This window comes from Phragmites australis, chromosome 11 (assembly GCF_958298935.1).
Source record: "Phragmites australis chromosome 11, lpPhrAust1.1, whole genome shotgun sequence".
NCBI classification, from domain to species: Eukaryota; Viridiplantae; Streptophyta; class Magnoliopsida; order Poales; family Poaceae; genus Phragmites; species Phragmites australis.
Window position 1 is genome coordinate 2038277 of NC_084931.1, and position 16369 is coordinate 2054645.

At 44.1% G+C, this 16369-nt stretch overlaps 1 protein-coding gene across 2 annotated transcripts; it reads right to left on the reverse strand.

Annotated features, from left to right (window-relative positions):
- Positions 1 to 7721: 7721 nt before the first annotated feature.
- Positions 7722 to 14728, reverse strand: LOC133884336 (mitogen-activated protein kinase 14-like). Of its 2 annotated transcripts, XM_062323696.1 has the most exons (12): positions 14531 to 14728; positions 14371 to 14443; positions 14225 to 14289; positions 13488 to 13896; positions 13167 to 13294; positions 13020 to 13079; positions 9998 to 10147; positions 9759 to 9914; positions 9454 to 9665; positions 8936 to 9037; positions 8693 to 8835; positions 7722 to 8319 (listed from the first exon to the last, which is right to left on the reverse strand). In XM_062323696.1, the coding sequence occupies exons 1-12, from the start codon at positions 14711 to 14713 to the stop codon at positions 8039 to 8041; spliced, it is 1962 nt and encodes a 653-aa protein (XP_062179680.1). In that variant the 5' UTR covers positions 14714 to 14728; the 3' UTR covers positions 7722 to 8038. The 2 variants fall into 2 exon arrangements, with proteins under 2 accessions (XP_062179680.1, XP_062179681.1); XM_062323697.1 differs by lacking the exon at positions 9998 to 10147 and having other exon boundaries at positions 14371 to 14684.
- Positions 14729 to 16369: the final 1641 nt, after the last annotated feature.

Here is a 16369-nt window from a genome sequence, read left to right on the forward strand (position 1 = left end):
CGCAAGCCTGTGCAACCCCCTGCTGGAACACCATGAGCCATACCTCCCTCGCAAACACACATTCTACAAGAAGATGCTCCATTGTTTTCTCTGCCTGATCACACAACAAGCAAGCCGAAGGATGTTGGAGACCCTCACGCTCGAGACGGTCTGCCGTCCAACACCTATTAAGAGTGGCCAACCGGATAAAAAATTTGCCCGCAGCGGCACCCAGGTTCTCCATATTATTTTGCAAGGCTCGAAACCAATGGCCCCTAAGAAGAAACGGCGATAAGCAGAAGATGTGGAGAACTCCCCAGAGACAGACGGCGTCCATATGTGCTGATCATGCTGGTCTGCATGCAGTGTCGTCTCCTGAAGCTCATCCCAAACCATCAAGTATTCGGATAAAGCAGCCGCCGAAAGATCACCGCGGATGTCCTGAACCGTACGCCTGTTGATCGCCCGCTTCGTCACAAACTGTATCAATGCCGGCGCCATGTCCTTGATTGAGCGCCCATTGAGCCATCTGTCTGTCCAGAACAGATTGGCCATGCCATCTCCAACCATGGTGACGACCGAGACTAAAAACAATTCACGGACGTTGGAGTATACCGGGACGCCAAGCGTCGCCCAGGGCCGGTGAGGCTGCGTTTTTTGCAGCCAGAGACATTTCATCCGAAGCGACCAACCAAGGAGAACAAGGTTATGGATGTCGAGCCCACTGAGATCCCGTGGTCGACACACCCTCTGCCATGCCACCGCACAATGACCCCCTTGAACCTTGCGACGCCCCTTCCGTAGGAAGGCCCTCCTCCGCTTATCGATGGCTATGATCACCCATTTGGGCATGTCTAGGGCCAAAAGGGTGTATATGGGTATCGCCGTGAGCACCACGCTAACAAGAATGGACTGGCCAGCCGTGTTGAGCAGCGCTACTTTCCATCCCGGCAGCTTATCATTTGTTTTGTCTATGATCGACTGGAGGTCCGTCTTGGTCAATTTGGTGATCGACAGGGGGAGTCCCAGCTAGACGCACGGGAAGCTTGCAATCTTGCATGGCAGCACGGATTGGATAGCTTCCAGGTTTGTCTCTTGACACTGAATCGGTATGATTGAGCTCTTATGCATGTTGGTATGAAGACCTGATGCCCCACCGAAACAATGCAAGATACGCTTGGAAATGGATAGATCTGGGGCCGAAGGGTGGATGAAGATTACCACATCATCCGCATACATAGACATAGATGCCCCATCTCCCTGGAGGAAAGCGGCTGTAAGAGACCTTCGTCAGCCGCCTTGGTGAACAGGGCGTTGAGCACGTCCATAACGAGGATGAAAAGCATCGGCGACAGCGGGTCACCCTGGCGAAGGCCTCTGCGGTGCATAATCATGTCCCTTGGGAAGCCATTGAGGAGAACACGGGTCGACGAGGACGCCAAAAGACTGCTCAAGATGTTCCTCCATCGAAGCCCAAAACCCAAATGCGTGAGAACCTCAAGTAAGAAGGGCCAAGAGATGGAGTCAAACGCCTTGGTGATATCAAGCTTAAGCAAAATTCGAGGCTTCTTTTGATTGTGAAGAAACTTGGCCATTTGTTGGACAAGGAGGAAATTGTCATGGATGGAGCGACCTCTGATGAAAGCTGATTGGTTCACGGAGACCACGGACGGCAGCTTGGGTGCAAGGAGATTTGCAAGGATCTTTGTGACGAGCTTGGCAAAGCTATGGACCAAGCTTATGGGCCTGAAATCCTTTACTTGCTCAGCATCCGGCGACTTCGGAATTAGAACCATGAGAGCAGAGTTTAGAAGGCGCAAATTTCTACTATCCCCCCCATGCACCACATGAAGCACGTCCATGAAATCATCTTTGATCAACGACCAACAATCTTATAGAAGCGACCCGTGAAGCCATCCAAGCCCGGTGCTTTGTCCGACGGCAACTGCTTTATCGTGTGCCAAACCTCCCATTCACTAAACGGCAAGTCCAGCACTTCCAAATCACTCCCTACGGGGAGGATGGATGGGAGGTTCAGAGTGAAGCTATGCTGATGAGGTGTGCCGATAAGGTTGTAGAAGAACTCCCAAACAACCCTCTGTTTATCCTCTTGGGCAGTCACTACATGGTTATCAAATTTTTTCTCTTGCGGGACCTTGCATAAAGGTGGAAGAAGGACGTGTTCGCGTCCCCCTCATGCAGCCACGTGAGGCGCGACCGGGATCAAGCAATTGTACGTTGGAGGGAAGCTAGAGCGAGACAGTGTATCTTCAAGCGCCGGTGCAACCAGACCTCAGTGTCAGAGAGATTTCTGCTGTCTTGGGTAATTGGAGTATATTATATCAATCGCAACATCTGGAGATGCACGAAGCCGAGTTGTGTTCATGTGTTGATCTAGTTTCTTTGCATCTTTCACTGGTTACAACTGAAATGTCAGGACCCTGATCCTGGGTTCCCTTGTGCCTCCTGTATCAGTCCCTAGATCAAGTAGATGATACACACAGAATTCAACAGAATGATATCAAATACACACTTCGAATACAAATAAGTAAAATAAATACCTGAAAAGAGAAAAGATGGTCCGATGGACAAGAATCCACAGCAGACCAGCCAGGCAGAAGAGCCTACAGCGCAGCGCAGCGAAACGACGATGCAACCCAATGCCACAGGCAACATGGGTGCGGACACGACCTTAGACTTCTTCTCTTTGACTTCATCTGGGTTGAGACTGATCTCCAACTCAACAATCTGAAAGCAACAAGACTGAGTACAGAAGGTACTCAACAAATCCTATACTACTTCAAGGGGGTTGATAGATGCATAATGGATATTTCAAGGATAAGGCTTTACGGCATAGTTTTAAGCGTAAAGTAGGTTTTATGCAGGTATCCAGTTATATTCTCTACTGTTAACCTTTTGAAATAAATGTAACAAAGCTTTTGAAAACAATTGCAGGCATCTTCTATTGGTACTAAGTATCACCTCAAGTCCCCAATGTATTAGAAGGTAACCTGGTAACAAAGCTGTCAAAACGGTTTAGAAGTAAAACGGTTCAGGCATCTTCTGTTGGTACTGAGTATCACCTCAAGTCCCCAACATATTAGAAGGTGACCTGATAGCAAAGCTGTCGAAATAGTTTTAAAACCAAAACCAGGGTAACAAGTTATATCTGGGAGTTTTCGGTCCTGGGAGGGGCTATACCTCACTCTGCAGTCCCTTTTATCACAACTGGTGTACCTCTAGTACCACACAGCTTCTGACGAATCGAGCCAGGAACCTCATCACACGGACATCTAGTCCACACACTCACTCATCAAGACACATGCTCCCGAAGTCTATTCAAGCGTGACCATGCCTTTGCACGTCCATGACCGTGGACACGGCTATTCGAATAGATTTACACTCTGCAGAGATTGTACAACTTTACCCATGCGATATGCTCAGCCTCCAACCGTTGCAAGCGGAGGAGCAAATCATACCGAGACTCTCCAAGCACCTTTCCTGCCGGGCTTTTCCACAAGACACGCCAAGTCCCAGAGCTGCATGTTCCGAAGGTCAGCATCCCTTTTTAAGCCTAAGCCAGTCCCTGATACCTCCAAATAGCGGGACAGATAGGCCCTTGGCTGCTCGTTGCTCTCAGCCTCCTGGTATGATGCCCAACTCAGTCTAGTGAAGGAAAGTCAAGTCCTGCCCATACAGGACGCATGGTTGCACGGGGGTGGCTAAGCATGACGGTGCAAGACTCGGTCCTTAAGCGGCCGGGCTATGCATCTTCATGGGTAATGAATACCACCATGTAATTCAAGCCCCCAAGAGCATCCTCCCTGGAGGACCACTCTACCTGCTTGCACCAAAACAGTTTTCACCCATTTTTACACATCACCAACCATGTTCCACATGGCATCAAGGATTTCACGACCATCCCGAAATTCACAACTATCAAGGAGGCATGGTATATGAGTTGTCATTGATAACTGTAACTCTTGCCTCCGAAGAGAAGTGTTTTTAAAAACGACGTCTCCGAGGAGACGTATTCCATCCTAAGCATGCTAGATATCAAGACGTTGTCTAACATTAATATATTTAACAATAGGTATTCCTAGGGTGATATATATTCTGAATGATGACATGTAAGTCATGGCAGTGTTGATAGGATTAACTACTACAAGTAGTTTGAAAGAAAATGCAATATATAGCACATGCGATAATAAGTCCGATTTTAGTTGATCATGTATATTATTTGAAAATATAGGTTCAATACGATCAAGAAAATAGTACTTGCCTTCCTAAAGGGTCAATTCACGATTGGTCTTGTCTCTTGAGCCGAAATGTAAGATCTTCTCATGGGTGCTATTGCAAAACAAGATTCTAACTCCCATACATCTTTGCTGTTTATGTGATCAAGAGGACGAAACTCCCATACATCTTTACAAAGACTGCGTATTCTCAAGGCAAGTTTGGACACAGCTGTCTCAGTGGATGAGACTCCCCACCCTGCCACCTCTATCATCCTTCTGAACCACAAAGGCTTGGTGGAACGCGGCGTCACGCTGAGTAAACAAGGAGTATCAAAGATCATTCGATGGCTTGGTGATTGCCTTTTGGTGGGGCATTTGGAAAGAACAAAATAATAGAACCTTCCAAAGCTTAGCAGGAGATGTGGTGCAAGTCGCCGAAAGGATCAAGCTACAATATAAACAATTCCAAGGTGCGTTGGTTGTTTGAAGTCGCTTTGTTTCTAGTTAGTAGTGGCAAAGACTCTGCACTGTTCTGTTGTTTTCCTTGGTGCTGCCCTGTAGTTTTTCCTTTCGATATCCTTTTTACTCCTCTAATAAAATCGGCAATTCTCATGCTGTCCTTTTGAAAAAAAAAAGGATGTTGTAGAGGTTTCCATTGGAGATACACTCCATGACAATCATTAGAGCATTTTCCTCCGTGCAGCAGCCCAAGAGTCTAACAACATTCTTGTGGTTTATTTGAGAGTGCACTATCACCTCCTTGGCAAATTCCTCTTTCCGGGTCCCATGTATATATCTCTTTACAGCAACTGAGGACTGATCATCCAGCATTCCTTTGTAGACCTCACCGAATGCCCCTTTTCCCAGCATAGTGCAATATCCATTGGTGATGTGCCGTATCTTATTTTCTGTGAAATATCTCAGGCTATAGTTGTTGTCCACTCTTTGAAGTACCACTGGCCCATTAGTTTGAAGGAAATCTCTAAGATTGGTTCCTTGGTAATCCATGCGCAAGCCAACGCAATAATTGGAAAGCAACGGGTGGTTGCTTGCCTGCATAACAAGGCCAGGTAATGTTACTGTGCTTACTTGCAATTATATTAAGACAAGGCTACTATGCTTACTTGTCAACTATAATTGCTGTGCAATTATGATATAAAAAAGTTTCTTTTGACAGGGAATTCGTAATGCCTAACTAAACACAATTACATGGATAACGTGCCAGAATGTTAACTCGGAGTGTAACATAATGAAGAATTTAGGTGCTACATGCCACATTGGGTCCATGTGACAGTATCTTGAAAACTACAAAGTAATTTCAACATATGCAGGAAAGCCTGACTATGAATTAAGCGAACCTGTTGACCATCAAAATAGAAAACCAGATGTTCCATGGTTCAATAAGAACCAAACAAATGTTATTAAAGGAAAAATAGCTTCATCGGAAACTACATCAATGATGAATTGGACAATGAAAGTTACAAAATTACATTAGAGATAGTGCAACAAAGCTATGGTCTAATCGTGCTACTAGTCATGGATCTGTAGTTAACATCCAAAATGGCGGATGCAATGGGTCAACGAAACCTTTGAAGGGCCTCTGCACTTCTTCAGTCCCTTTCTCCAAGTTGATCACATGCAGAAAGTTCTCGTTGATTGCAATGTGATTCAGAAAGTATGCAATTGCCGGTCAGCCTTTGTTGAGAAGCCGAACACGATGCTCCAAAATTCGAAACCCCAATCCGATCTCCACCGAGAAGAAACACCCGATCATCACCTATCGTTTCCACCTTGCACCAAGCTAGTGTCGAGAAATCCATCTTGCACACCGCAACCTCGGCGATCTTGTGCACGTTATCGCCATCAAAGAAGACTACAACTAGAAAGAGCTCGCAGCAGGACTCGACGAGGTAGCTCGACCACAACGGCATGTTGCGAGGAGTGTCGATCATGTCGACCTCGATCATCCCAAGGTTCGGTTTGTGATCGACGGAGTCAAACTCAACGAATCCCAATTTGTTCTCGGTAAACTCAAAGTAGACCTTGCCTCCAACAGCAGCAATGCCATGGCGCCGTGCCATATGCCTTTCCACGGGCTGGTCCTTGGCGTTGTACATGGTCAGCGTGTAGCCATGGCGTTCCCACTTGCTTCCCCCGATCGGGCAGAGCCAGTAATCGAAGTCATCCAGATCAAGGACCATCACGGCACAAAAGCTGGCGCTGGGCTTGTCGGAGAGCAGACACTTGCAGTTCATGGGCAAGTCCTTGTCCATGGACGGCATGGTGATCCGCTAGCCGTCCTCGGGCCGCCACAGGAATGTGCGCAGGGAGGCAGGGTTGAGCGCGAGGATCCAGCCCTGAGGGGTCTCGAAGCAGCGGTGGTCTTGGAGCAGCTCGATGGTTGCGTCCACCAGGGATTGGCTTGCGATGCCGTACTGCGACTGGGGCTCATAGTATTCTGCTCCAACGTCGTGCACCAGGAACGGCAGCGCCACCGCCGCGCTTGTCGAAGGCCCTACAGCTGCCATGTCTCTCGCCGGAGTTCGATGGATTCACGAGCTCACTCTGAACATCCCCAAGATCGAATCGAATCGAGTCGAAGGCCACCGCTTGTTGTGCCTCTGAAAGCCCTCCGCACCCAAGCATTATATGGACGTGCTTCCCCTGCATGGCGTCGGAGTCAAATCCGAGTCGGCCTTCTCTCCGTCTCCGACAGAAAAAAGCTACGGTGGGCTGGGCACGTGCCGCTATGCCCAGCCGAGTACAGTGTTTCCGATACAAAAATACAGTATACACTTAGGCAAGAAGCTGTTGAAAGCCCGAGAGAATTTGGTTTCTGACTGACTGACTGGCAGATCGGATCCAGTTGTTGGATGTTGATGCTGGCTTCGTTGAATCAGCTACCGAGCTAGCTAGGAAATGCTTCGGCTTCGTTCGATGGATTTCGTCCTCTCGCGGGCAAATGTCTCGAGCGTACGTGTTTCATTCTATTAGACATTGCAGGCTGTGTGCATCAAATGCAGACACAGAGGATATATATTTATGCGATTGTATTATCTTATGTAACAATGTGAGTTAATAAAAGTTCTCTTTTTACAGAAAAAAAAAGATATTGCAGCGGGACAGTGTGCTAGCTCAACGCGGATTAGTTTCCCTATTTATTTCTGTGATTGTGCCGAATCTATGTATGAATCAGCTTTTCCTCGAGTATGCGGTAGCTAAAATCACATGGCAGGGTAGGTTTTCTCAGGTCCCATCAGCATTTCCCCTGTGCTCATCCACCCCATCCGCAGCATGGACGCGCACCATGCCTGTCAGCTCCTCCAACAACCACGCGCCCGCCACTCGTTGCTCCTCCAGCAGCAGAGAGCTCGAGCGCGGCCGGGGAGAACGAGCAGAACGGCTGCAGAGGAGGAAAGACCGGAGGAGGCATTTTAGTCCTTTCATTTCTGTAAATAGTTTTCTAGCCCAAAATGCAGCATTCGTAACGGGGTGGCAAAGTAGTTTTGTTAAAAAAAAAGCCTTATTAAATTTTCATTGTTACATCTAGATGATACAAACGAATAAGAATTTATCCTCAACCTTTACATAACTACAATACACAGCCAAAATAGTAGCAGATGGAAGCCATTTTTTGGATGGCAAATATGCAATTGGAGGTCACACCAGTGGCAAATATCTAATTGGAGGTCACAAATATGCAATTTTCCCTAATTTGTTTGCTACGTTACACTTGTCTCTCTCAGCTATTCCTTCCCTGTGGCCGGCAACGGCATGCTGATGCCACCCTAAGAAATGTTTTGTTGGTGCACTGCGGAAATCTACCAGTGGCCACCGCTACCGTCGACAGTAGCAGGTAGTTTGTTTGCTGCATATGGCTTTGGCTGACCGGCTTGGTTCACGTCGATCCTTCCAGGGTCACCTGTCTCACTCTTGCAGGTCTGATTTCTTCTGGGGTACGAATTTCCAGAAGGGACATTGTTTGGAGCAACCGCAGTGTTTCTAGCAACCCTTCGTTGCTCATATTGATCAGCAGCACGTGTTGAACAGGAGTTGTACTGCAGCACTGAACCAACCGCTTTACCAGGCCTCGCAGCAGCACCTGTCAGATGAAGTGATGCGCAAAGTTAGTCTAGAGTTGCCAATCACGAATATGCTTATATGCAGGAAAAAAGTATAAGATCAAAAGATATATCATATGCCTGATATAGTAGGTTGGCGTGCAGACAAATCAACATCAATGTTATTGCACAACAACATCAATACCATTTATCAATTTTCCAAACAACTAGACATTAATGAACAAAAATAGATAGTGAACCAAGAACTTGCTGCTTAGCTGAAATTTTATTATAAGATGCCTGTTTTTCACTGAATCCATTGGAAGTATTAGCGTAACTTGATTGAGGTACCGTTACAACACAACAGTTTATAAAGTTAACCAAAATGTCTTCTTGGGCGCTGCAGGTGCTTACCTTGAGGAACATGAAGTGCAACTTTACTTGCACCAACTGAAGCAGAATGTTGCTGTGTATTTTCTCTCATTAAACACTTGGAAAGATCCTCAGTGATGTTGGCTGTGCTTTGTGGTTGGCTATCCGAATATATAACAGAAGGCCTGTTAATACACAAGTTATATAATCAGCAACCAGACATTCTATTGTGGCTAAAATTGTTGTCAGTTAATTCAAGATAGAGAAGAAAGAGTGATATCTTACCGTGGCAATGAATTATGTTGTCTCTCAGGTGGAGTTCCTGTAGATCCCTTGGCATAATGTTCTTCAAGGTATGCAAACTGCTTCTTAAAATGATCTACTGCACTGAAAGCAGAATAGAGCAACTTATTTCATTGCTACGAAAAATGTAGTCTCAAGTTTATTTAGTGCATGATCGGTTAAGCTAATCAACATTGGTTACCGTCCCACGAAACAAAACAAATAAACAAGTAATCACTACTTAATACACATCAAATAAAGCATTTATCCCATTCTTTATGTACCACTTATCAGCATTAACACAGCAGTCAAAATGGCAACACAGAAAAATATGCATAAAAATGTGATTATTGATTCATGAACATGCACAGGCAGTTGAACAAGAATGATAAGATACAAACATATAGACTAGCCAGGTTACTAACAGTAGCATCACAAAATAATCTCGAGAACTAAATTAGGCACTCTATTCAGCCAAAAGATGTTAAAACGACGAAACTCGACTTGGCATAACTACACACCTTGGGTACATGAAACCACTTGACTCAGTCCCCTCAAGAAATTCTCTCAACATCTTTGGATGATACTCCAGAATTTCTCTATATATGAGTTCCCTTATGTCTTCCTTTGTAACTCTCCGCCTCTCAAACTCAAATTCCAGCTTTGTGACAGCCTGTGCAGAAGGTTCTCTATCCACATTGGCTATATTCTTGAAATAAGGATCAGCAAGTGCCTGGCAATGTGTATGAGAAATTAGCTGGTGGTGCTGGCACCTCAGATTACTAGCATGAGAGTACGGTACGAAAAAGCATGTTAGTAAAATCACCTCTTCAGCACTTGGCCGGTCTTTCGGCTCAAAAGCTAGCATTCGCTCTAACAAACTTAGTGCAAGTGGATCTGCATTTGGGAACTTCTGCGTAAATGGTACAGGCTTTTTCCGCCTCATACTGCTCAAGTAGCGCCTGGCCTTCTCATTACGAATCTACAGGATAAGTACATGTACCTAGAAGCTTTAGAACATTTTATTGCAATATAATACATGTTTTAATGTCAAATCATACCTACCCTAGATATTGCTTCTGGAGACGGTGTTCCCAGGAGATCTGTAATAATATCAAGTTGATGTACCACATTTTTCCCAGGGAAAAGAGGTTTTCCAGTTAATAGTTCTGCAAATATACAGCCAATACTCCATATATCTATCGCTGGTGTATACTGCAAGAAATCAAAACACATAATGTTCAACATGTTAAGGATATAATAGTCAAGGGTAAACGAGTCATCTCCTAGTCTAGGGTTTCCCCATCCACCTATATTAGTGCCCATTGGGTCTCAATGTAATAATCCTTCATTTATCAATCTATACAAAGTTAACATGCATCAGAGCCTGGTTAGGGTTAGGGTTAGATCTAGTCTAATTCACTCACGATCCAAATCCATCCCATTCTCCATTGTGTCGTCCACTGTTGTCTTCACGTCTGGATCTGACTGCCGCCTCCATCTTTGGATTTGCATCGCCCGTCGTCGCCCTGTCCTCCATCGCGGCGCATCGACCGCCCGTCGTTTGTCGAGCAGCCCACGTTCATTCCGTGTCAGGCGCTGACAGGATCTTCCTGCCTAATGCCGTCTTCGTCTTGGAGGTCGCCCACCGTCGCCTCTTCACCCGTTGCAGTCGCATCCGCTGTTGTGGCTGCGCCCGCCTGTACGTTCCCGTCGTGGAGCCTGTCGTGGCGGTGCTTCTCGCCTTCACGAAGCAACCCGTCGCGGAGGCGCATCTTCCCTCCGCCGCTGATGTTCCCTCTGTTCGTCGCGAAGGCGCTCCTCCTCTTCACTGTTGCGCAGGCACAACTCATCCGGTGGATCTGCTGTCGCTGGCTGCTCATCTGCTCCGCTGGTCACTCCCCCCCCCCCCGGTCCATCATCTCTGTCAGATCGCATGCCATTGTTTCCTTCCACAGCCCTCCATCTCAGGACAACATGTCACCTGTCACGACCACCTGCCTGTCGTTGGCGTCTGATTGCACCCAGTCACCACCGTCTGTCTGCGCCGTCATCGTGGTCATCCATCGTCGCAACTCTTCGTCGTGCATCAGGCTGTTCTTCGTCGCCGCCACCATCCATGTCAGGGCTGATCTGCTCCGCCACACCGCTCTTCGTCGCCATTCGTCCCCTGTCTTGGGGCTGCCCGCTTCTGTCTTGAGGAGTAGAAGTCTCACGCTCAACAGTGACTCCTTTGTTGTTCGTCTTGATTAGTAGCAGCTCATCATGGTGAATTCTTTACCGCTCTTTCAATCTAAATTCTGCTGCTGCTAGTATCTCTAGTATGTCAAGTCATGTTTCCGGCGTGTCCATCCAAATATGCTGCTATCTATTGCTAGCTATCTTTCGTGTCTTTTTGCTGCTGCTAGTATCAATCTGCTGCTAGTATCCTGCTTTAGAGTTGTCTTCCACTGTGTCCAGATTCCATGTTTTCCGTTGCGTTCGTCCATTCAAGTCCACACATCTCCTCTTTCAGTTCATCTTAGTTGTGCGTGTCCACAAATTCTGTTAGTCAGCCAATTGCTTCTTTTGCTTTGTGGTTAGCTGTGTCCCGTCGATTTGGCTAATCCCATTATCATCATCATTGATGTGACCTTGCCTTCTTGGTCATTTCGTAGCCGTCTTGCTACACATCATGACCAATGGCCCCTTTCGTCGTCATCACGAAGTAGTCTCACTGTTTGCCGTCTTGTAGCAATGATACCTCCATTCTCCTTTCGGCTTGATTTGGCACATCTCACTATTCTCATCACGTTCAAAGTCTCCTCACTATTCTCATCACGTTCAAAGTCTCCAAAGCAAGATTCATATCTGAGGTATTTGCTGAAGTACGGGTCGTGAAGGCAGTACCCCTTGTGGAGGAGTTTGTTTCACATTGACATTGTTCAAGAGTTGCACGCTTCGATGACATCTTCGATATCGGACTTCAATGTATCATTCTTTTTTAAGTCTAGTGCTTAGTGTCAACTCTTCAAATGCAACGCCATTGCATTCAAATGCAACGTGAATGCAATGGCGTTGCATTTGAGAGGGGGGGGGGGGGAGGGGGAAGGTGTTAAGAGTATAATAGTCAGGGGTATAAGAGTCATCTCCTAGTCTAGAGTTTTCCCCATCCACCTATATATATAGTGCCCATTGGGCCTCAATATAATCATCCTTCATTTATCAATCTATACAAAGTTAACACAACAGTGCTCCATAGTAGCAAATATATATAAGCCCATGGAACAAGTGAGAGGGAAATATGCACCATTCCTTTCTATGAACACAGAACATGCTATTACAAAACTTAAATGACATGATGTTAGATCAAGCAAAAAAAAAATGATCAAAGAAACCAGAGTATGAAACTCAACTTATCAGATAGTCCGTGTCGAAAACTCAGCATGACTGAAATTTTCGGTTGAGTCATGCAAGGATCATTAACAAGGGATTATTTTTTCTTTGGGAATAATTGGATTGTCAGGTGGTCAGCAAGGTGTTTACATTCCAACTAACAAACTATATCGAATTACTATATTGGACTTATCCATCCTAGACACAAGGGACTTGTACCTTCTTTTTTTCTCTGTGGTTGTTTAACCATAAGTTTCACCAAAATCAACTATTGCTTCAGCCAAGGCACCAGGCGCACAGCTAGGTAGTCGATTAATACAGAATGACATTGAAGCACTGTAAATAACATGAACAGCTAGGTAGTCGATTAACGTTTCATTTGATCAGTTTATGATCCAAAGCTTAGTGCAGCAGAAGAGATAAATACGGACCTTGTAGGAACTAGTCTTTAGTTATCATTTATTACTTATTAGCGATGATATCAGACTAGTACTGGTTTACCGTAAACTAAACAAAAATCTCTGAATATAAATATATTGGAAATGAACTAGTAAGGAAATGTTATGCATGCTTGTTTTCCCGATCCAGAGTTGCAGTATTCTTAAAGTAACCACTAACCACATTAAATCAGATTACACGAAATCAATAATGTATATTCTTGCCGGTATCATGATGCATAGCAAATTAAATATATGTTCAGAAGACCACCAACCTTGGAGAAAAACGATCCACACAGCTCAGGTGCTCGGTACCACCTAGTTGCAACATAATCCTATAAACAGAGCAAGAAATTAGCCAATGCTAGAAAGCTTGACTAGCTACAATAATTGAACAGCATAGTGGGGAAAAGATGGTATACCGTCCAAAAGATGGCAGTTGGAGTATCGCTGAAAGCTACTCTTGCTAGGCCAAAATCGCATATTTTGAGCTTACAATCAGAATTCGCCAGAATATTTTTTGGTTTGAGATCTCGATGAAATACATTTGCTGCAATAAGCTATTGGAAGATGCATCAGTCATATCAAGCATGCTAGCCTCACAAATAGGACTCACTGAAAAACAACATAAGTTGCCCATGGTAATTATACTTTTATTGTCAACGGAGAACTCCTTACAGAAAGATATTGCCCATTGGAATATACAAAAAGAACCATATTTCATGTGAAAACAAATCAATTACCTGTATGTATGTATTTCAATCCTCGAAGCAACTGATATAAGAAAAACTGATAATGCTCTGGGGTCAAGTCATCGTTAGCCTTTATAACTTGGTGCAAATCAGACTCCATGAGTTCAAAAACAACATATATATCCCTGAATTCTCTCCTTGACGGAGGAAGTAGAATATGCTTTATTTCCACAATATCCGGATGCCGAAGGAGTCTAAGCAACTTGATCTCGCGAAGTATCCGTGTTGCATCAGACACATGTTCAAAGATGTCATTTATCTTCTTTATAGCGACTTTTTCGCCAGTATGAGTGTCCAGAGCAGAGCAGACCACACCGTAACTCCCCTTTCCTATGACCTCTTCTATCTTGTACCTGCTTCCCTCACCATACTCTGTGAAAAAATCCATTTCCGAAGGTGCCTGTATCACAAGAGACAACAAATGACTCAGGCTGCAAGATGTGCTGTTTTGAAGAGAAAAATGCTAAGGATCACGATTTTGCGGGTGACAAAGAGTAGTCTTTAATCATCCATGGATCAGAAAAGAAATGGCTAATCAGATACTAAAGATCATGAGGATTTCTACAATGCAAACTGATAATCACTAAAACATAAATAAAAAAATCGCAACAAGGACAAGCCTTCAAACAAAATGAACATGAACAAGACAGTAAAAATTAACATAGAATCCCAAGATTTCGAGCTTAGAAAGCTCAGCAAATCCACGAAATCAGACAGAAGACTCCGACCTTCTTCTTCTGGTCGTGCTGCATCCCCCCAGCAATCTCCAAGAACCACCCAAGAAGGGATCTTTCCGGAAAAGGGCAAGAAAGATTGGATCTTGTAAGCCAGATCCAGCAAGAAGGGGGCTACAAAGCTGAGGAAACGAGCTCAGTGCTCAGTGCCCACACGAACACACAAAATCCGCGGTGGAGACAGCGCAGATTTCCCCGTCCCAAAGCTGAGAGCTGAAAGGAGCCGACAGGAGGCGGATCAACCAAAAATGAACACAGCTGTGATCTAAGCAGAGCTGAGGAGTAGTGAGGGAGAGAGACCACCACCAGGCACCAGCGCCACCAGTGGCCCCTGGTTTTCCAATTATATCGGGATTTCAGCCGCCAAGAGCTGTTTTCCTGCAGGTTTCTCTTCCTTTTCTTCTCAATTTCACCACGATTTGTTTGGCTGGTGTGATTATGAGGCAGCAAGGCAACCCAGTTGCAAAATGATTGGGGGCACATGGAGCCACCTGGAACTGTCCCCGTCTTGCACAGTGGTGCCAGCCAGTTGCTCCAATTTAGAAGTTTTTGAATGCTCATTTCAATGAGTAAACTAATTTTGGACGGCGCGTTGGACATCTTTTGTTACGCGTGCAGACGGTGATCTTCCCTCGTAAAGCTTGATGTGTTTTTTGCAATTTGTGAGTGAGCGTTTGGATAAGTTAAGCTTGTCGATTAGTGGCTAGTAAGTAGTAAGCCGTTTGGTTAGAAGAATTTGGGGCTATTTGGTTTAGTACCCCAGTCATGTTAATTGAAAGTCTTTTTTTTTGTGTGTATTTGGGTTCTTTGTCAGGGTGATGGTTGCCATACTTTCTTAACACTTCGGCCCAACTTTTGTAATCACATTATTACAAAAATTTCCGACAACTATAGCAATTGATTTGTTCACCATTAATTTTTGTTGGTGTATTTCTTTTTAGAAATATTCGTCTATATTTCCTGAAAACGGACATGTATCTAACAAAGTTGGTATTCTCCTTGCCGAAAAATTGCATTTGTTCCCGAGGTCCTAAACAATGGACCATGAAGGCATCTACGATTATTTTCCTATTGCCTCCGCCTGTGCTGACTTGTAAGACTACAGTAAGAGTGGGCAATGGATTGCGAAATGAACGAACATTGTGCTACAAGCAGACTTCAAATCTCCGGATTAACATCTTATTTGGATGGTAAGGATATATTTGATAGAGCTCTCTGATTTAAATTTTTTACGGAGAGTGATTTTTTGGAGAAATAATTATGTAGCTAAAAATAATTCTTAGAATAAACTATATGAAGGAAGTGATTTTATACGGAAAGTGAATTAAATGAAGCTATTTTTTTCAGCTCCTTAGCTTCTATTTTATTTCAGAGAATCATTCACACGAATTCCACTCAGAGAACTAAAAACCGAAAGCTACTGTTTGACAGAATTCCTCTATTTAAAAAAAAACTGTACTAAAAGAGCTACAAAATTGATCCTAAATTAGGCCATACTTTATATCCACAATTGATAATGATCCAGCAACACCCTATATATAACCAGTCAAATTAATCATATCAAATCAATGCTGATGGACCATGCGTACTACTAACTACCAATTGACAAATTAGATATGCAAATGTTAAACTAGAGGGTAGATGACATTACGGTTGGACAAAGGAACGTAAAAGGCATAACACCCTTTTCTTTTATTGTTTCATTCGATTCTTTGTCGCTTGATCGATTTCGTAAGATCACAAAGGGATAAATGCAAAACCTCCCCAAAAGTCATTTGGATTTTGACTTTCCCCCTCAAAAGTTGTTTTGTTGCCAAAAAAAACCCCCAAAAGTTTGATTTTGTTGCAAAAACACTCCTAAAAATTCAAAAAAAATTAAAAAAATCACAAAAAATTCTAAAAAAAACTAGAGACAATTATAAGACCTTTTGTGAATTTTGTTTTCAAAAATAATATCCTTTGCATCATATTTCATGGAGAGTAAGTTTGAAAAAAAAGAAAAACGTGCAACTCATTTATTAATTCGAGTTAAATGCATAGTTAATTATTTACTAATCCAAAAATCATGAAACAAAATTTTTTAGTCTTCTTACATGATCCTATATCTTGTAAAAATACATGAAATCTTGAAATAGTTAT